This window comes from Terrapene carolina, unplaced genomic scaffold, assembly GCF_002925995.2.
Source record: "Terrapene carolina triunguis isolate 2854851 unplaced genomic scaffold, T_m_triunguis-2.0 Scaffold68, whole genome shotgun sequence".
NCBI lineage: Eukaryota > Metazoa > Chordata > Testudines > Emydidae > Terrapene > Terrapene triunguis.
In genome coordinates this window covers 70,234,529-70,256,908 of record NW_020664419.1, presented here as the reverse complement: position 1 = coordinate 70,256,908, position 22,380 = coordinate 70,234,529, and the positions used below count along the sequence as shown (strand labels likewise).

The window sequence follows — 22,380 nt, the reverse complement described above, 5'->3', positions numbered from 1 at the left end:
TTGGTGACATAAAAGGTATATATATACACATGCTTTAAAACAGTGCAGCAGTCACACAGCCAGGCAGGACAGCTGCCATTATAACACCAAAATACCAGTTACAAAAGAACATCCCCAAAATATGTCCCCAGGCTTCCCTATTCTCCTTTCCCCTCTTTCCTCATTTTCCATGCAGTTGGTGCCGCAGGAGGTGGATGGAGGTATTCACAGGAGAGGGGGTCAAGATAGAGGGCCGCATTGGGTTTAGTTTGCCCTGCCCAGCTGCTCATGGGGACAGACTGAATGGGCCACCCAGACATGGAGTTTTTGCAGCTGTTTTTGGACTCAGGGTATGTCACAGGAGAATCAAGCCATAGTGTGGGAAAGGCAGCAGGAGCCAGTAATCTTGCAGCTATGACGAAGATGAGCAGCTCAAACAGCTCTTTCTGCTGAGTCCTGTCCTTAGCCACTGTTCCTCTTCCTGCACAGATACTCTGTTCTCAGCCTTTCCTCTTGCCTCTCAGAATGCCTTTTCTCCAGTCTTAAGTCCCTGTGTTTCTGGTACCGGACTAGCTTGTTGGCCCTCTCAAGAACATCAACCATCAGTACACAGAAATGCTTCCTCTTTGAATGGTCCATGAAGGTACTGATATCGAGCTGTGGAGGTACAGCAGCTAGTAGTGGGGACTGCAATAGGACACAACATAGAGGGTATCAAATATCTCAGTAGAGGACCCCAGAATTATTTCTTGTGGAATTTCAGGGACATAAAATGTTACATTTCAAAACTGAACAGCAATATACTGTGAAATGGATGCTTCAGTCCACAGAATCTCCCTAGAGACAGCCTGGGTAACCACAATTAAAGTAGTGCAGACACAATGGTAAATAAAAATGCAAAGCTGTTTTTGTTTTACAAAACTTGCATAATTACTTGGGTTGGAGAGAGAGGGAGGGGGAATGGTCGGTGGCCTTGCTACAAAAAGCTTTTTTTTTTTTTTAAATCATTTCAGGCCTTTCATATTTTGGGAGGACATAACTGTTCTTATGGTGCCCTATAGGCAAAGGAAGATGTTATTCGAAGCTGCTGGTTGTAAATCTGCAATGTATGCATCAGAAATATTCAAACATATAATGATTGAACAACACATCTATGAATGGAGTGGGCTGGTGAGCTACCCAAGTGACCCTGGAAAATACATGCTTCCACACAATGTGACTAACTATCTGGAATTCTTGTTTCAGGAAAAGTTTGCAGCTATTAGCAACCAGGATTGGGTCAGAATTCATGACTGAATTAACAGAATGCTGAGTTCTCTCACTCTGTTATGGCTGCATTCCTCCTTCCCTCCTACAGCACATTTCTGGACTAAGCTTCAAACCCCAGTCATACTTGGGACAAATGATTGTGTCATCTATGGACTGCATAGACTACCTTTAACTGAAATTAATTAGTTTTGAAAATGGATCACATTTCCCTAAACACACAGTTCATTTTTATAGGCAGCTCCATAGACCATTGAGTGATTACAGTGCGGCAAATGCAAATGCATGGCAATGTAATATTATTTTTATGAAACAGGAATGGGCCTAGCAAAAAATCTGTCTTTCCAGTAAAAATCCTCTTTAAAGGTGTTTATTATGGTTTGCACTTCCTGGTCGTCATTTTGAACTCCATGTGATGTGGAGGTGGAGGGGAAAGGAAGGCAGAATGCCAAGCTCCTGACATACAATCTGCCATTAGTGAATACACGCTGCTAGTCGGGACTCCTCATAACTTTTGCATTGGTTCTTAGAGCAAGAATCCCTCTCATTATTGTAGTAATAAACATTACATTGGAGCCAGAAACTTTCCGGGCTCAGGGGCAGCTTTTGTCCCTTCTGTGTCTGCTACAGGCTCCGCAGCAGGCTATTCTTCAGGGAGTGCATCAAACAGCTTCTCTGAGTATGGACCCAGAATTTGCTGATGATCCTGTTCCAAAGCATGCTCTGGGACTGGTTTTAGCAACAGAGTTACTTCATGGTCTTCACTCAGTGCCTGCTGCTTGCTCTTATCAGTCCCCATGCTGGATTCTGGGGCCAAAAGGGCACCAACCTGGCTGACCAAGTCATCATGCACCACAGTTGTCTCTGTGCTGGGCACAATGCCCAGCACCCGGTTAAACTCCTCACAAAACTGGGACAATGTCTACAAGTTGCCCCAGGTGCAGTTCTGGTCCCTGGTCTTCCGGTTCATACTCTTGTGCCATTTAATCTGCTGCCTGCACTGGTCACCAGTCAAGTAAATTTACAAAACTGCTAGCTTCTTCTCTGTCTGCTGGTATGCATGGGCATTCCTGATACTTTTACTAAAGTCCACATTTTTTCTTGTCTCGCTTCAGAGAGTCACCAAAATCTGGTTGTGCTCCCATGATCACGAAGCAGCAAAGACTGCAAAGGGCTTGTTCTGGCCCGTATCCCTTGCAAACACAGAAGGTTCCATGCTGGTGTGTTTTCAGCTCAGTGGTCAGAAGACTATGAATGAAGTGGAATAGTGAGCTACCCAAGAGACCCTGGAAAATACATGCTTCCACACAATGTGACTAATTATCTGGAATTCCACTCACTCATCACACTACTCATCACAGCTCCATAAGAAGCAGATATATGGAGAGAAGAAGGGAACAAGTCCCCTCACCAGAGAGCATCAGGAACCCAAGATGTTCATTACAATGCTAATCCCATCCAAGTTCCACTGTGGTAAATAAGTAGGCATTTTAAAGAGGAGCTATGTAAAACTCAGGGCAGATGCTAACTTTATATTTTGGGGGTATGTGGATGTCAGCTAATGAAGCCTTAAGGCAGAGGAAGTTGGTGACATTTGCAAGTAGGTAGCCCCACTGTGACAAGACCACATGAGTGGTCCTATGAAACAGCATTTAATAAGTCACTACTGTGTGAATGCAACATCTTCAATTTAGCAAGATCCTTACCATAGCATAGCAAGATTTCTCATGAAAGATGTTTGGTTAGCGGGCTGACATTGAAACTTGAGCACAAAAGGATGCCTACTTGTTAATATTCTGTAACTTCCTTGTATTTAGAGCTACTGGAGGTTGGTCATTCTATGGTTCAGCTGACAACTTTATTTTTATTGTGTTTTTGTTTGTAAATAATGTATAGAGCAATGAAGGGACATATTAGATGTTCTGGAAACCTGCTTCTTTATAGCATTTAATTAACATTGTAGGTGCATACTTTGTACTTTATCCTCAGATTGGTGGGAATGTCTATATCAATGAGTTTGTATTATTTTAATATAAGTATTAAATTTTTGAATGAAATTAGTTGAAGCTATGTTAGGAAGGAATAGTGCCAAATAACATAACATTCAATCTGGAGTTTAGGAAAAGATCAAACATAAAAAACCCCCCAACAAGATATAATCAGGATAAGGGTAATAGTGAAGTGTGGATGACTGGACGGTGGCTGAGGATCAGTTTAGAGAAGATGGAAAGGATGTGATGCTGGTTGGTATGGAAACAAGAGGAAATGATGGGGCTGACAATTGCTTATTGTTTAGAGAGGTTGTTACCTGCCTTTTGTTAGTAAGAGGCACATGTTCTGGGGATATCCAGCTGTATGAGAGGTTCAACTGACAGAAGTGAACCAAGGTGGTGGTGATGGTTGTTTTTTTAAATGGTCTGGCTAAGAGATTGTGACCTCTCTCATTCTTAAAAAGGATGTTGACATTGCCAAATATCTTTTTTCCCCTCAAGACTGGAGTTACTGCAATTTGTTCTACATGGGGCTGCATCTGAAGACCACTCATCCCTAAGTAGGGGAGAGTGGCAGCCACACATAGGTTGTGGCAGCTCCCTGATTCAGGGCTACCTGGTCTCAAAACAAGTTAGAACAGGACTCCTCCTGCTCTTACTTCAGCTTCTGGTGTAAGGTCTCAGTTTCACCATGCCCTCAGCCCATCCCTGCAATTCCCTTTCTGTTTCTCCTCCCCAGCCCATATGCTGGGAGGGATGTAGGAGACAGCTATGCTTGTGGAGATCCCCCCTATACAGGGTGAATTTTCCACTGGGATTTTCTGACCAGTATTAAGCCACTTAACATAAGCAGCACAAAGAAACTTTGGGAGACTACAGAATCCAGCCCAGAAAGTTCCAAATGTAATTGCTTGTTTACATACTTAGTCCTGCTTCTGGCAAGGAGGGATTGACAGCTGTGCTTCAGTATCTGCACTAGTGTCCAATTCAGATCAGGGTGCAACCGAAAATGTGGGTTTTAAGTTAAACTCCATTTAGATCTGACTACCTTAGAGTCTGCCTCTTTCACCATGCTGTACCAGAGCAGTTCAGATGAAGAGAGGTACTTGACCTAACAGCCCAAACACTGACAGGGGATTGGAGGTGGGCATTTTCTGTGAGGGGGCACTGACACTGAAAATCAGTGCTCTCCTTTGCCTGGATGGAATATGTGGAAAGGGGATTCTTTACTGGGTAGTCATGGAATGAGATATCTTGCAACTATACAACAGATCAGGTCTATACAGATCTAACAACTCAAATTGTAAAGTTTTGTTAACTTTTTAAACACTAGTCACGTGCTTATGAGAGTTTTCCAGTGCAGCACTTTCTAGAAACAAACAAAACAAAACCCCTTCCAATCATCTGAATATAAAAACATCCAAAAAATGCTCTAGAACAACAATAAAAAATAGGATAATTGAATTTGATACTCGCAAACCATTTATGACTGAATTAATCACTACTAATATAAACCAGACAACATATGGAGAAAAGATGATATAACCAAATAGACTTTATTCATTAAAAATGATACATGGGCCACCAAGTTATACATATGTCAAACATTCAGCTGGCCACCAGATATTTATGGTTTTGTGGCTGGGCAGTGTGGTAGGGCGCGGTGGGAAACTATAAAGGATTAAATAGTGTTTTAGCCTCCTGCCCATTGTCTTTTCTGCACCCATAAGGAAAAGATTACGGTAATTGTATGCTACCTTTTATTTAAATCTAGAGATCTATCTGTCATAAGTAGTCTTAGGTGCTGGTACTTGGCTAGGGAAGGGGGGAATTGCAAACTTTTCTTAACTTTACCTTTTTATTTGTAAGTGGTGTTTCCCCCTCTTGAGTGAAAAATACTCTTGAACTTAAAAAAAAAAAACAAAAAACAAACAAACAACCACCACTTGACACAAAACAGGGATTTCCCATGTTATGCAGTAATGGAAAATGCATTATAGCCAGTGGTGTATTCCAAACATATCACCAAAGAGTTAAACATTATTAATGGAAGGATTTCTCAAGACAGCTTACCATGACTAATGAACTTAAAGGTGTCCACCAATAATCAACTAAGATATTTTATCCTTTCCTGTATTAACAGCTGTATACACAGAGAAAATTTACAGATATAACAGGTTACCATGCAGGGAAGGAATCATTTTAACATCAGTCAGAAAGAAGAGGAGAGCACCTTCCAAGATTCACAGAATCATCTCTGAAGCTTGAATGCCAAATTACGATAAATTCTAGAGGCACCAAAAACTGTGAAACCTTCACAAATGTATATCAATAGCACTTTACGTAATCAAGAGCCGGAGATGATAGGTGTGATTACATGATACAGAAATGTTTTTAGGACAGACTTTTAAGCATATCAAACAGATATAAAACTACCCAAACTGAGCAATGCTATTATAACTTGAGATATTCTCTTGAAGGAAAAAAAAATCTAATCAGCACAAAAATACAGAAATATAAACTTTATATCTAGCAAAGGGAATACACAGAACACAATGAAACAAAGTTCCCATTTCATACATTTGTCAAATATTACTCTCAATATTCACCAGAGTACTTTTTCAAATATTAATATATTGAACATATAAACAAAATAAACTTCCTTTTATGATGATTTAATATGTTCATTTCTGAAGCATATTCCTCCCTCCCTCATATTAATGTGTGAAGTGATCTAAGAAAATACAAGCAACATTTCTAGAAGTGACAACCTGCTTTCAGATGAAGAAGTAGAGACCTGCTGTTTCCAACATTTTATACATATTCTTATGTAACATATATTGTAATAGAACTGTTGACTTACCTAGATTTTTATTACTAGATTTCTTGGATTTCATTTTATGGGCCCTCTTCAGCATTAACTGTGCAGTGGCAATATCTTTAAAACCCCTAAGGGAAGGTGATATTTTACTATCAATATATACACATTTTCACATATCAACTGCACAGCTCTCTCTCTCTCTCTATGTGTGTGTGTGTGTGTATATATATATATATATATATATACACACACACACACACAGACACACTTTTCACACAGAATACAGCAAGCGCACAGGACATCTCATGTATGATACTTGACACACTGAACTACAGAGATGCTTGCAATGCTTATCTTAAACAGTTAAGAAATTGTAGTTAATTGACTTGGTATCTCACATGCTGGTTAAAAGTTTAAAATAATATTTTTGACATTTAGAAATAAATACCTACTTAACCAGGGTACCTATTAAAAGCCCCTACAGCTATAGTTCCTGATGTGTAGAATTCATGTTAAAAACAAAAGAGTAGGATAGACTTGGACATACCATTCTTCTGAAATTTTCTCTTCTTTTTCCGATTTGAAAGACAATTTCTTTTTGGGTTGCAAGTCAGAGAGACGTGACATAGCTCTCTTCTCTGACCTGACAAAAGAGTAGCAGAGCAGTACTGAAACCTGGGTCAGTAGTAAAAGTATGGTGTGATGGCATTGCAGCCTTTATTATTCTGCAAACTATTTATGCCTTCTGAAACTCAGAAATAAAAACATCTATTTTAATACTCCTGGAAGGCTTTATCTTTGAGAGTAATAAAAGTTTGCCATCAATTTTGAATGTTTACATTTCAGTTACAATGAAGCATATTTCAGTCCTTTTCTGCAAAGGAATACAGCACTGTGAGAAATACTTTTAAATTCTTATCTGATAGGTATCTGTATGTTAAGGCCTACATTATAAGATTTTTTTAACATTTTATTATTTACATATTTATAGCCTTTTATTCTTATAACTTTTATATTTTAATTAAATGAACATAAAATTACTGCAAACCTAATAGATTGTATTTGTTTTGTTCAGTTTTAATAAGTGCATTTACTTACAAATCAGTAATTATCTGAGTTACCAATCAAACAGTTGCAAAAAGCACCACAAAGAGGAGTACTAATTACTCTTCCAGTGTTTATTCTGGTATCTGGTAGTAATAAAAAAAGCAAATCATTTTGGCTTACCTGGTACTAAACTGGGTTTTTTCTGATGACAACGAATGTGGTCTCTCATCACACTGCCAGGCTTCATGTGGAGGCCATAGTAAATTAAATGAATTATGATCTGAACTTAAAGGCCTAGCATACTTCTAAGTAAGGAAATATTAAAAAAAAAAAAAGAAAAAAAGAAAAAAAAGTCAGTGAATAGTATTATAACTTTGGCCCTGATCCTACAAATGCTTACTCATAGGCTTGACTTTATGCACACGAGTAGCGTCGTTGATTTTAATGGGGCTATTCGCATGTGTAGTTAAACATGAGTGTGTTTGCAGAGTCATGCCCTTTGTTTGTATTTCAGAGGTATAGTAAAAACATGATAGGTCCATCATTGACCTTATCGTAAATTAACTAAATGCTCTATGGAATATTGCAAAAAGATGGTGAGTTTAATTATATCACAAAAGCAAAAAAAGTTTAACTCACTGTACATTTATGAATATCCATTATTTTAATCCAAGCAAAAATATTTTAAAGAATACTTTGCATATAGCAGAAAAAAATTGGAAAAAACCTAAAACAAAAACACCCCAGAAAGCTGAAACTTCAAAGTTTATCAAATAACTAACAGACATTACAGTTCAATGACCTTTAGCTGTTCTGAAAGTCCTCAGCTGTTGCTATATAATGCAGGACTTTAGTATTTTTGAAGTACTGTGTCAACGAGCAATTTTTAATCCATTGCCAAATGTGCAGATGAAGCACATCATCTTTTTTTTTTTTGAGCTACTGTGAAGTAAAGTGTTGAAAGAAATCCAAAATAAAGAAAAATTTAAGCAAATGAAAGAAAAGCTACATGAAAAATTACATCTGGGGATGAGGAGGAAGTCAGAGGCTTCTAAAAGTAATTGTGTTTTTCAAGTCAATAAATTGAAGTATTAATCACCCCAGTGTAGCATATCCTCAAGGAATGAACAAAGACTGAAGACTAAGAAGTTTCCATGACATGTTACCTTTGGCCAGTGCAGCTGGTTTGTGAGCAGCAGTGTTTTTGAAGGGAAGCGGGTGGAATCCAAAGCTAGCCATTCTCTCTCTAAGGCAGCCTGTATGAATGAGTAAAGTCAAATAATGCACTGATAAAAAACATTTTAGTTTAGTTTTGATAATTTCTACAAAGTCTCTTTTAAATTGTCTTGCATATTGATTCAAATGTGTTCAGGTTGTATATCAGAATACATCTGCAATGCAATCACAGTCACAATTCCAAAGTGCTGCATTGGATTGATTTTTATTATTATTTACTATTTGTATTATCGTAGCATCTAGGACCATGATCATGGACCAAGACCCCCATTGTACTAGGTGCTGTAGAAATAGAACAAAAAGACACAAATAAATCCACAATTAATAGTTATTTTCACTCAGATGTTTCTATCCTCTTCTCAAATTCTCTTTATTTTACTCCAACACCTTTGCTAAAATAAGCAAATAAGAGCCACTAAAGCAGAAAACTACAGAGCTAAAGTAGTTTTCAAATATTAATATAAAGGGCACAGAGAAGCTTGTTAGCTTTTTTTGAACAATTAATATTTTAAATCCCTGTTTGCGTGCCTGATTCTGTCACCCTTACTCATGTTGAGTTGTACCTATCTGGTGAAGAGTCCCACTGAAATCAATACGTCAGACTGTGCAAACATTCACGCAAGTAGTCCAACTGATTTATAGCCTAATGGAACAACTTGCAAGGGTCGCAGAATCAGATCCTGAAGGGTATCTTATTTTTTCCTAATTTAAAACTCAGCCAGACTAACTTTTTTCTTACACTTCATTGACTTTTTTGACCATATTTTCTTTTAACACTTTTAGACAAGTGATAGAAATGCACATCCTGATGAGAATAAGTAAATACCTCTAAGAATCTGGCTTCTCTTACTGAAGACTCAGCCACTCAGATTGCTCCTACTTCAGCAGCAAAGAATCTTGGGGTTCATTCTAATTCTACTTCCTCTTCCAAAAAGACTCTAATTTATGTGGCTAGAACATCTTTCTCCCATTTATGGAATATTATTAGGTTGCATTCATTTCTGCCTACATCAGATCTCCCAGCTTTGAATACCTTACGACATGATTACAGTAATTCTTTATTGGCTAGCATGCTTAACAAGTCTTTGCATAACCTTACATTGTTGAACAATGGGTGCTGCCAGGTTCTTTCTGAAGAAGAGATGACAGGTTCATATTTCACCTATTTTGAACAGGTAACCTTGGATGATGGTCAAATACTATACTCATTTTAAAACAGCTCTGATGTATATGTACTATATGATGTTGAATCACCATCCTTCCTCCATACTTACTCAAAAATTCCTGAAACAAGGTTTTTTAGAGTGTATATGCAAGTTTTAAATCGTAAGAACTCTTCCATGTTAGACTCCTGGTTTCTGTAACTACCTTAAGTTGATATGACGGTTAACCATATTTGGTATTTGGGATTTAATTTTTTTTAAAATCTAGATCAGATTATATTCCCTCTTCGTTTATATCTGATGTATCATCACTCTTCTTTCCCATTTATCGCTTAATTTCAAGAACAAAGTTTTGTAGGTTTTCCTTTAACCCCCTTCACATCAGTTGCATGTTAAGGAAATAGCAGTGTGATAAATTGAAAACATATTTGCCAGATAAATTTATCATGCACCTATGACTGATCAGTGGACAGAGGGCAAATGAGACAATCTCCTTTGGAACTTATTCTAACACTCCTAACCAGTGAGCAGCTTCAAACCGCTCCCATTTAAAAACAAAAAAATCAAAGTGCCACTCCAAATGTGGATTCTGTCTTTGCACTCCACACCTTAAAAGCCACCTATCTGAGATGCAAGATGGACAATGTTTAGGTTTGATATGTTTATGTTTATGCCCCAGCAGAGCTAGACTTGGGAGCGTCCCAGATTTTCCACACAGAATTTGCTTCTAAGCTTTGGAATGGTATCTCAGGACATCAGACTTTAAAAGTATATACTTATTGTTGGCCTGTGACGTTTATCTGCTGTGGGAAGAAGTTTTGAAGCTAAAAATCTCTTCAATCTTGACAAAAAGAACAATTTTAGATGGAGTCAAATTTGTGTATTTTTCTTAAAATTAAATGAGACTATCAAACATCTCATTTGGAAATAGGTATTAGTTTACAAATGAGTACTCTTCATGCCCTCTTTAATTTGTACTCAGCTTCAATTAACAAGCAGAAAAACACTTATAATTGTTCAAATGAGCATCCCTTCATTCATCCTGAGTCCAGTCCTGCAATCATCACAAGTAGTCTCACTGACACTAGAAGTTCTGCTCCAAAAAGCAGCTATACAAAGATGTAGACTTCTTATTCAAAAATCTCCTCCCTCTCTGTTAGCAATACAAAGTCAACACAGATAAGTGTGTACTGGAGTCTATTATTTCTTCTCCATATTTGTCAGGAGACTGGGTCATAGGCGATCAGGCCTAGTGGTCAGAACAGGAGTCAGGCCTAGTGGCTAGATTCCAATTTCCAGAGCCAAGGGTTGAGACAAGGCCAGAACCAGGATCGAAGGTCAGAACCAGAGTCAGAGTCCAAATGCCAGAGCTAAGGGTTGAGGCACTGTTGCAGTCAGGAACCAGAGTTGAGTGTTGAACCGGATTACAAGAAGTCACAGAAGGCAGGAGCAGGGCTGGTTCTGAGGGAGGAACAAGGCAGGGACAGGATGGGAACAAGGCTGGATGCAGGGCAGGGCCCGGGCTGAAGTTGTGGAGGAGCAGAGCAGGAGCAGGGCTTGGTGAGACAAGCATAGGGAGTCAGAAAGTATGCGGGCATGTGCGTTGAGCAGTCAGCAAGATACAGTTCCTGTTGATCTTCAGAACCAGCCTGCTGGCTGCCTCATCCAGTCATGCAGGATGGTCTGTCAGGCAGCCCAGATGCCTCGTTAGGGTGTCAGAAGTACTGAGTAGGCACAGCTGCAGTGCCTTGCTCCTGATAATACTGAATTCTAATCAGTCTCTCTTGGGTAATCACACTGAAGCTACTTGTGGTCCACAGGCATATTTGAAAGGAGATTCTGCAAAACATTTATTAATGCAGAATAAGATCCAAGCTTGACTCTCACATCTCCGGTCAAGTTTGTAGACCTGGCAGTTTAAGTTTCTAGTCTAAACTGAGCTCATTTGTTACGGAAATCAGTCAACAAAAATAAACATAGAAGCCTAGAAGGCTTTAAGTTTTGAGGACTTCAGTAACTCAGCCAGAGATTATGGGCCTATCGTCAGAATGGGTGGGTAAAGCTCTGTGGCCTGCGGTATGCAGGAGGTCAGACTAGATGCCACTATGGTCCCTGCCTGGAGTATGGATTGGATCCTTTTGTTTTAGAGATGCATTATTTATGAATATTCTTTCTTTGGCTTTTAAATGTATGTTGAAGCCTTACTGTAATTTTTAAATTCAGTTTTTACCATTTACTAAATTTTATATCAATGTTACTATTTTAATAGTGTTTTCATTTGTTTCACTAATTGTACATAAAATATAAAATGTCTAAAGCTGTCTGGTAAAAAGAGACACCACAGTACAGAATGGTAAAGCATTATTCAAAGGTATAAAAGGTACAGTAACTAACAAAACATTACCAAGACAATTGATTTATCATTAAGATCAGATTTGTTAATATGAAGCACATTTGGCACTACTAAGAATGTACTGTGTATTAAAAATATACTAAAATGTCATTTACTTTGGCCAACAACAATAAACACATCACTGATTTTCCAAATGTATGTTATTCTATTATGTTTATCCCTAGAGATTTCTACAGTACCAAGCTCAAGAGACTCCTGTTCATAGTCCCCCCATAAATATAGTACTGAAGTATAACTATCTAAAACAAAGTTTATACATAAATAGATTTTTTGATAACAGTCTAAAAATTAGATCCCAGTGCTACTGAGGCTATACTCTGATGGAAAAAATGCAAGCTGGGATAGACTAAAGATGTATAAAAAGTAGAAAGCATAATTATATGGACTAAAGAAAAAATTACCAATTCCATTTTTACTAGACAAGTGTGTATATGTGGAAGAGCCTCTGCTGAATATTAAGTATATTTCTGAAACCAAATTAAGGGCTTGATTTTACAAACACTAATATATACAAGTAACTTTATGCGTGTTTGCAAATCCCATTCAATGGACCCAACTCACATGTGTAAAGTCAATCATTCACGTACAATTCGCTGCAGGATTATACCCTGGGAATTTTACATCTAGTTCTATTTGTTTCAAAATAAGCAATGCAATTTACAAAGCTTCATTTAATGGAACTGATGATTTGGAAAAATGTGATTTTTCATGAGGCTAGAGATAATACATAAATTGGCTGCAAGTTAGGAACATCTAGCACATTTTTAAATCCAAAAAGAAATTCTTTATGTTAACCTCCTTTCAGTCTCGCCTTTTAAACGCTAGTTTGTTGGCACTTTTTTCAAGAAAGAATACACATATATTGAGTAATATTCAGTTAAGGTTTGCACCAGTTTACCTCCTGATTTACCAGAGTGGGCACAAGAATGTCCAGATTATACCTTCATTCTCATGGAATTCTTTATTAAATACAGTATTTTTTCTCCTCATCGCTTCATATTGCAAGAACTATTAAAATGTAAATATATACACCTCTACCCCGATATAACATGACCCAATATAACATGAATTCAGATATAACACAGTAAAGCAGCGCTCCGGGGGGGCGGGGCTGCGCACTCCGGTGGATCAAAGCAAGTTCGATATAATGCGGTTTCACCTATAACACGGTAAGATTTTTTGGCTCCCGAGGACAGCGTTATATCGAGGTAGAGGTGTATTATAGTAATAAAGAATTCTTATGCTGTAAGTAGATTTTGGTATATCCATTAGATAAAAAACTTCATTCAGTGATTCACTGCATCACATTCTTTCAGCTTCTATGAATGTAATCCTGTGATTCCCCCCGCAGTATTCTGGTATCTCATAAATGAATTCCAAATGAACAGTGAATTCTTCCACTCCATAGTTTACTACATAACCTTTTCATATATAGCTATTCTTTCCTACCTTTAATCTATTCATTCTAAAATAATCCCAATATTTCTTTTTAGAGCATTATATATTTTGCTTTTATTAAGTACTCCTCATTTTGGACTTGATATTTCAAAGTGCAGAGCACCCCCAATTCGAGTGTTAGTCAATGGGAGCTGTGGGAGCTCAGCACTTTGCAGATGACATTCAGAACATAAAAGTGTGGAATTCTGCTGAGTACAATTTAAATAAACGTAATAAAATAATAATAAATAATAATAATAGCAATGATGAGGTGGTCAGTGACTTCTTAAGAAGGAAAAGGCAGTGGGTGGAGAAGGTGGGTGTCCTAATTCATCTTTTATAAAAATACAACAGCATTACAAAAAAGTAAATTACTTCCAGTGGATCCAATCCAATGTCCATTGAATGTATGCTGGATCAGGCCTACTGGGAGGTGGAGATTGCACTCCAATCACACAAACATACATTAGAGTAACTTTACTCTTGTGAGCAGCCCCACTGAGATCAATGGACAGGTCTCATGTGAGTAAAGTTATGCACATGAATAGTTTTGGACAGGACTGGACCATAGTCTTCTCCAGGAGCAAAGTGGAGCAGGAGAGTTAACAAAAACACACAACCAAAAAAACAAAGTAGGGAGAGGTTGGCTTGACAGGAAGGAGAAGAGGGAGGGAAGAGTCTCAAAATATTTAAATAAATCAGCATTTCAAACAATCAACTACGCAAAGATTCTTCAAGTTAATGTAGAAACCTAAACTCCTGCCTACAAACACACAATAGATTTATGGCTTCTAAATTGATTTAGCCCATGATTCAGTTATTATAATAGCTTGACAGTTCTTCTTGTTTACAAGTACTAACTATGTCCTAAACTATATTTTTATTAATCCCAGAATATATTTATTACTGAATTTCTAGGAAGTAGAGTCAATTCATTATTATACTGAAGTATTCACTTAAATAGCTACATATTATATGGGGAGAAAAAGAACCTACAAGAGAGCTGTTCAAAATGCTGAATGTTACCTTTTTAAAATTAGAAAATCCTTCTGACCTCCTCAATCACCCTCTTCCCCCTCAATTAACCCCTTCTCTGCCTATAGTACAGCATGGGTTTGTCCAGAATAATTGTCATATTTGTGTTTATACTGTGCTTCAAAACCAAAATTTGGGAGTGACTAGCTGGAATTCTCCAAATGTAAACAAAGCAATGAAAAGAGTTATTCTGACAGTTATTCTGAATTCAGATGCCCTGTTGGCCTGTGGGAGTGATGGTGGCATGAGAAGAATGGAAGGAAAGAGGGCACTGAGTAAAATCTTGTTTTAAAAAACAGCCTCTCCTTACAGTTTCACAGGCCTATCAGCTAAATCCACTGCTTGTTTTAACTCAAGGCTGTTCTATACTCAGTTCCAGTTTATACCTCTGATTTTGTTTAATCAGTTTCCCTGCCTTCTGCTCTGCCAATGAGGTCATTCATCTCCAGTTCCCAATCCTGTCACCATGCCTTTTTCACATCATCTCTAGGTAAGGAATGTCCTCTTCATTCTGATTTTACCACACCACCATCCTCTCTGCATCCAATTTTTTTTTTAACATTAATTTTTCCACATGGACCACAAAGAGTGAACAAATAGAAAAATGACTCAAAATTAATCATTATGCTTATCTTCCCCATGCTGGAAGTGTTTTCAGTTTTATATTTAAACTAAATTCTTCATGGTAGGGGATGTCTTCACTTTGTTCTTATACAGCACCAAGCTCACTTTTGGTCTTTAACAGAAATGAGTAACAGTCTAGCTCAGTGTTGAAATAAAAATGCTTTAATCCACAATGCAAGTAGAATACATTCAATGGCGTTCTCAGAACTGTCACTTCCCAAGATGCTGAGGATGATGAACTTTGTTTCCATGTGACAAGCTAGAGACTAAAACTTCTTCACCCCATGTTGGCTATTTAGTGGGCTATATGGTTGCTTTCTCTCTTCTTTGGGTCAGGAATAAGGAATCACGCAATGGTGGCCAACTTTGTGGATGATGCAAGTAGAAAAGAGCATACCAGAGAAAAAATTACTGTATTGACTTTCATTTGGCTGAAAGCTGCAAATTTCTATCCTGATTTCTGGCTAACGTCTCTCTCTCTCTGGTGTACCCCATTCAATTCTCCAGAACAAACCTTTTCACCACTTAATCTAGCTTTTGTTTTCTGCAAGAATCTTAGTATCTCTGATACAAAGTTCTTCTCTGTAAACTTAAGTACTTGCAAAAGTTGCAAGAAAACATGCAATTCTAACTCACAGGTTTCCTGGCACAAGATCCCTGAACTATTCTTTCCCAGTTGTTTATATATTGCTGATTGACTGTGAATGAAAACTGCCTTTGAAATTAGAGATCTGAATTTTTTTAGTGCATTTAAAATTCTCTTTCATCCCCAGAATTTTGATCAATCAGATTACTCTACAGGCTAGTTTTCCAGAGCAAGAAAGCAACAGGCCTTCTCTTGTATAGCTTACTTTGGAATCAGGAAGCCAAACATATTTAGACATTCAGGGCCAGATTCTTGGCTAGTATAAATGCAACTGAATCCAATGGAGCTACACCAATTTACATCTAGTGAAGGTGTGTCCTCAGGCAGATTTGCTACAATTTCCATTAAAAGGGGAAGATTTTTAGTTGCTTTTTCAATTAAAGGTAAGAAGTTACTGGTAGTACACAAGTACTAATCTTAAACAAAAAGATCAGATAAAAGTTTGAAGTTGAGGGAGTATGAATGATGTGTTACAGAAAATGTACATATTGGGCCTGATACTTCTCAGCATTACATTGATTTTACACCTCAGTGCAAACACCTTTGTAGTGAGTGGAGTTACACAAGCATAAGAAACAGTGTAACTAGGTGGATCAGGCCCTATTGTTTTTATAAAAGCTATCATCCTGATATGTTTTTAATCAATCTTTCCTCAAACAGTCCAGTTGATGAATCACGTACATGGATAGAATCTTAGAATTGCAGCCAATAAGAATAAAGTAGCCTTTTTCTGTTGGTTTTACTTTTCCTGATACTTCACCTATTCTATTTGGTAGAAGTAAGCAGGTTAGCTCCCCAGAAGAGCATTTTAACCTTTGACCAATGCTTCTTCCTTAGTCCGACATTATTTGAGGTGGAGGAGTTGAGAAAGGGAAAATGATCATGTGTGCTTAAAGAAAGTTTCCTATAAGTTCCAAAAGTTGCTTTTAAAAAATGTCCCTTAGATAGAATCAGAATGGAGAGAGGTTAATACTGTTTACTTGCTAGCAAAGTGGGTATACACTTTTGTTTGTAGTGAGAGAGCTTGCAGCATGATGATTATCTCTGCCATTGAATGTAGAATGCCTGAGCAGTAAGAGGAAGCAGCATAGCCTGACACCAACACTTCAGCTGCTTCTGGTGAATCTGCAAAGGAGATCTCTGTAGTGCAGACTAGTGAAGATGGCGGGGAAAAAATTCAGCTTTTGGATCCCAGTTTTGCAAGGCTGGCAGTTAGAAAAATTTCCATGTGTAAACATAGCACATTTCATAGGTAAATCACTATTAAAATGGCATTTTGGAGTGCCGTGTTTGTCTCAGCCCTGGTCTACACTGGGGAGGGGAGGGGAATCGATCTAAGTTACGTAACTTCAGCTACGAAGTCGACGTACTTAGATCGACTTACCGTGGTGTCTTCACCATGGTGAGTTGACTGCTGCTGCTCCCCCATTGACTCTGCCTGCACCTCTCGCGGCGCTGGAGTACAGGAGTCGACAGGAGAGCACTCGGGGGTCGATTTATCGCATCTAGACTAGATGCAATAAGTCGATCCCCGCTGGTATGTAGACATACCCTCATTTTACAAAGTAGAACCATACAGCAAACCACTCTGAAAACAAAGTGAGGAAAATACGGATCATCAGAATTTGTAAATTCAATAAAAATTGTGCAAAACTTTGTGTGCATTCTAAATACAAAAATAAGGATTACAGAAAAAGACTATTGCATAGCTCTATCTACAAAAATAGGAAGCTTTAGAAACCTGCTATACCTGGATTCAGAAAGAACTCTGAACTACTACTAACTGAGATTATTTTAAAACACTATTCTAATTGCTAAAAGCAAACAATATGTCCAGCCAAGAAAAGTAGAGAGAGGTGTTGTATGGATTCCAAAGAAATATCACAACAGCGAATTGTTCTCATGGGATCTCAAGAGATTTTAAAGACATAAGAAAGTAGAGTAATTATTACAGAACATTCCCTTAAGAGACAGTTAATTTAGAAGAGAAGTACAGCTATAGTGTATCTTTCTCTTGTAAGTGGACACAATGGAAAACGACAACATTTTGCTGAGAGAAACTTAAGGCAGGACCATATTTGTGAATGCTTGCACCAAATGTCATTTGCCAAAATGCTTAGAGTAACCTTAGACAATCATTCTAACAATAGATTTCACTCTTATTCCTATTGCCTGTGTTTTTTTAAAAAATAAATATGATTAGGACTGTGTAGAATTAGCTGACTACTCAGTACATGAAGGAGGATGCAAGTAAATGAGTAAAATAAAACAATCTCACAGAACGTTGGAATTTTTGCAAATGAAAACACTCCATACTTAACTCCAAAGAGGTCAAGTCTTATGATAATGTTACAGAAGTCATTCATGACATACACATAACTTTTCTGCAAAATGTGCTTTGTGCCCTAAGCTTGATAGTACTCAAAGGAAGTTATGGGTCAGAAGCCAATTCCTACATTTTGTTTTGAATAAAAGACTACAAAGTACAGATGAGTGAACCTCATAAGCTTCAGAGGTTAGACTTGGTTCACATAAGCACCAGAAATGCTTGGATGCTTACCCAATCCTTTTGAAGTTCCCAATTCCACCCTCTCAGCAACCTCAAGAATCCCCAGACTCTTGGCACCTTCAGCCCTCCTTGAAGGCTCCAAGATCCCCAAACAATCTTCCTTCCAAAGGCTCCCAGTTCCTGCTTCCTTCCTACCTCTGATTCCACCACACTCTACAAGATCCCAACCAGACCACTGTCCCTAAATGTTCCAGATGATGTGTCCACATAACCAAATCTCCCATGCTTCCTAACTTTGTAAATAAAACTATGGAACTCAAACTACAGCAGCTTTGCTACACTATGGCAAGACCACAAGCTTCTGTATCTAAATAATATTGCACTTGGAGCTTTCTCTATTAAAGGTAACTCAGAGTATACTGACCTCCAGATTTCCAATATGGGATATCACCACTAGAGAATATGCTACATTTACTGGGGGGTTGCAGCTTTATCAGGAGAAGAGAAGCTGGAGAGAAAAGTTAATAGTGGAACAGGATAAATGTTGAGGCATTGCCCAAGGCAGAGATTTTCAAAATAGGGGAGCTGCTGCATGCTCTGCACTTTTGAAAGACAAGCTACTTTTTAAGCGTCTAAATATGGACTTCAGAACATAGTTTTAGGCTCCTATTTTTTTTGAAAATCACAACATAAGGTGCTTAAGGTGGACACAAGATGCTTAATTATTAAGAAGATCTATCTTCATAAGACCCACTGCTTGAGAAAATTTGGGCCAGGAAGCACAGAAGGTGGCTAGCCACCTGCCTTGACCTGAGTCCCCACATTCTGTGCCTCCTGGCTCCAACTCTTCTTTAGAAACGAGTCCTATGTAGCTCTAAAAACAGTTGGTCCCCGAATCTTGTCAGTCTAGGACTTGGATCCACTATTCTTTTGAGATCTGTACTCAATCTGCCACTGTTTAGAGAGGTTTTGAGAACCTCCAAGTGCTGGGCCCTCCAAAATGTGTGTCTGTCGGACAGTCACCCCTGCAGATCAATAATTGTCACTGTTTGTGAGTCAAAATTGATTGGGGGGGGGAGGGTACAAAATAAACAATTAATGTAAGAACCCACAGAAAGCCAACAGCATTTTTGGCCCCTTATACCAAGGTGTAATCATGCCTAAAACTGACGGACTTGATTGATACAGGGTCAGGGAAATCTGCCTGTTTATAAGCAAAGATAATACAGTATTTGAGTAGTCTCCATAAAGAGATTTGTAATGTCTTGTTCCCCTTTTAAGAATCATAGGAATAAATTATTAGAACCTGACAAAATTTACAGACTCTTTACACTCAAAGAATGCACATGGTTACAAGATGCACGTATTCTGCCTGTTTTGTTCCTAACATCATTTGTTTTTTGTTCCTTCCTTCCCTAGCTTCCTCTTCCTTAGGAGCTCAGGAACTGATAAGAGGGGGGAAAAGGCTTAGAGAAATAAGGCATACACTTCACGCTACCAGGAGAAAGAGGAAAAACAGTGAGGACGAAGTAGGTGGTTGAGCTACTTATAGCCACCTTTGTCTCCTTACTTCCAGGTAGTTTGAAACATGAAGGATAGGTCCTAAATAAGCTTAGGAAAGAAAGGTTGCGTGACAAATCCACAGTTTAAAAGCTGTGTAACATTGTTCTATTTAGTAAGAAGATAACAGTAATTGTTTTTCAGGAGAGGATTGTTTCCTTTAGTAATGTTCTCAAATATTTCTTTCATCGCTTTTCTTAAGATTGGAAGAAGTTAATACTTCTGAAGTTTAAGCTGATGCTGACTATATCTATGAATTCTGCAGAACAGCTCTCAAAGACAAGAGCTTCAACTGGAAGCAAGAATTTGTTATTTTCTAGATTTTATTTTGAATAATTTGGTCTTTCTTTTCTATTATTGCTACATTAAATATTGATGTTCTTTTAAAAAACAAAATAATTAATGATGAATAAAATTTCTCCTCATATTTAGCCTGTGGGTTAGAAGATATCCCGTGCTCTAAACTAAAAGGATTTCATAAGCCAAGCTACAAACAATGAGATACATATGGATCTTTGCGTAGAGAGAGAAAGAAAGGAAATTGACACTTCACTTTCCTCCTTTGTCCCTCTAAAAGTATTGATATTAAAGCCAATTACAATACTGGCTGCATTGATGACCTCTTTTCACAGAGTATGGAAGTGAATGTTGATACAATTAGCACATTCTTGGCACACAGATCTCCAAGTACTTTAGTAAGAGTGTAACCCAAAGTTCTTGACTCTTTAGAAGCAACTATATATAAAGCCCCTAGGCTATGGGCTGGAAAAGATTAACTAGGCCCCACATTACCTCATCTTGTATATAACGATATCATACATGCCATGATAAATTTATATAAGGGAGCATATTATGATAAATCTATATGAGGGTTAAATGGGAGCTCTGGGTAATTAATGGCAGACAACTGGACGGAGACGCTTAATATAGTATCTCTTGGCATTTCAATTGTACAGAGGCTAAAAACATGACAGCAAAGATGTATAAAACCCTCAGTCATTCCAGACACAGAATTTCTTGTCCTTGAAATACAGGAACACCTAGAAGAGTAGTTAATATGGACTGGAACTTGCAGAAGAAATAGAGGGACACCCATATTAGTAAGCCAGAATGCAATCACTGGAGCAGCCAGGCAGGGAGAAACTCCTGGTGTTTGAAAACAGAAGTCTTCTTCCCCAGAAGATGTTACAGAAGTCTTCTTCCCCAGCAGTCAATGTATCAAATATTATGTGACCATGTTAAATAACTGATGTGACAGATCTCTGGATATTTATACATTCTGGACAACTCTTTAAGGGCAAAATATACCATCACTGAAATACTAATTTTAATTGGACACAAAAATATGTGAATTTAGGGTTAGACCCAGGTCCAGTCCCCGCCTCCATGAGATCAGTGACTCCCCTGGCAAGAGAGCTAGTGCAGGTCCATTGCAGAAGGATGAGCTGAATGCAGGGAATTGGCACCTCATGCTCACTGCAGCTGTGCAAGGACTCCTGATGCAATTGTACTGAGAAACAGGCAAAGTGGAAGGATCTATCACTGCATGAATCCTCACCTGCCTTTTCACTTTGTAACATGCCATAGAAGCTGCTTTGCCTCCTAGCCTGGACTAATCACTCCATGACCCTGGGAGGCGTAGAAAGATTCCTCCCTTTTATACATCTGTTCTGTGCCTGGCCTAGCCATTCACGCCAGCTGCTTGACTTCGTATTTGCACCTAGATGAACAACTATTAAGAATATTCAGTTAATGACATCATAGCACTCTGATATGTAATACAGGCTATAAACACCACTGTTATTTATTTTAGAAAAATACTATAATATTTGGAATAAATAGAGATTCCAGGCCAGATCTCCAGGTGGTATAAAAGGCCATAGCTCCCCTGACTTTAATGCAACTACACTGATTTATAGTAAATAAGAATCTGGTTCACTGGGTGTAAAATGCAATACAGCATATGTGCTTTTCCCTTCTTTGATACACATGAACAGATATTTTCCTCCCTGTGTTAGAAAGGAAGTTCTGCAACTTTCTAGTATTGAGTATTATTTAAGAGAAAGATGGGAGCAAACAACAGAGTTGCTCTTTATGCTGGATACGTTTTAAAATCTTAAACATTAAAAAGTAAAATTTAAGCCTACTCTCCTGGTTTAAACCCCCATTTTATGCCCGCAAAATTATTTCCTGGTACTTGTGCCTCTGTCTGATTTGCACTCTCAAAAGGGTGGCTGCCCTTTTGAAAATTTACCCCTGAAAAGTTTATAGCTACTCAAAGACTGAAGAAAAATTAATTTTGATTGTTAAAAATTATTCCAAGTCATAAGTAACACATTGCATGTGTCTATAATAAACACCATTCCTGTTTTGTTTAATCCAGTGCAACTCTAACTGGGGTCCTCAAAAGGTGGCTGATCCTCAGGTCAGGACCGGCTCCAGGCACCAGCCCACCAAGCATGTGCTTGGGGCGGCGCCTGGAGGGGGGCGGCGCGGCGGGGCGCTCTGGCCCGAGAGCGGGGCCCCGGACGGGCTCGCCGCCCTCCCCCCGGCGCTCCGGCCGGTCAGGGAGAGCGGGGCCCCGGACGGGCTCGCCACCCTCCCCCCGGCGCTCCGGCCGGTCGGGGAGAGCGGGGCCCCGGACGGGCTCGCC

General features: G+C 38.5%; 1 protein-coding gene across 1 annotated transcript in view; it reads right to left on the bottom strand.

The window, feature by feature from the left end:
- Positions 1–22,380, bottom strand: part of LRRIQ1 (leucine rich repeats and IQ motif containing 1) — a 151,874-nt gene that overhangs the window by 63,070 nt on the left and 66,424 nt on the right. Inside the window, exons 18-21 of the mRNA XM_029910868.1 lie at positions 8,271–8,360; positions 7,285–7,406; positions 6,605–6,700; positions 6,100–6,185 (exon numbers count right to left, since the gene is read on the bottom strand). Coding sequence (XP_029766728.1) covers positions 6,100–6,185; positions 6,605–6,700; positions 7,285–7,406; positions 8,271–8,360 — 394 coding nt within the window. The remainder of the gene's footprint in view (positions 1–6,099; positions 6,186–6,604; positions 6,701–7,284; positions 7,407–8,270; positions 8,361–22,380) is intronic.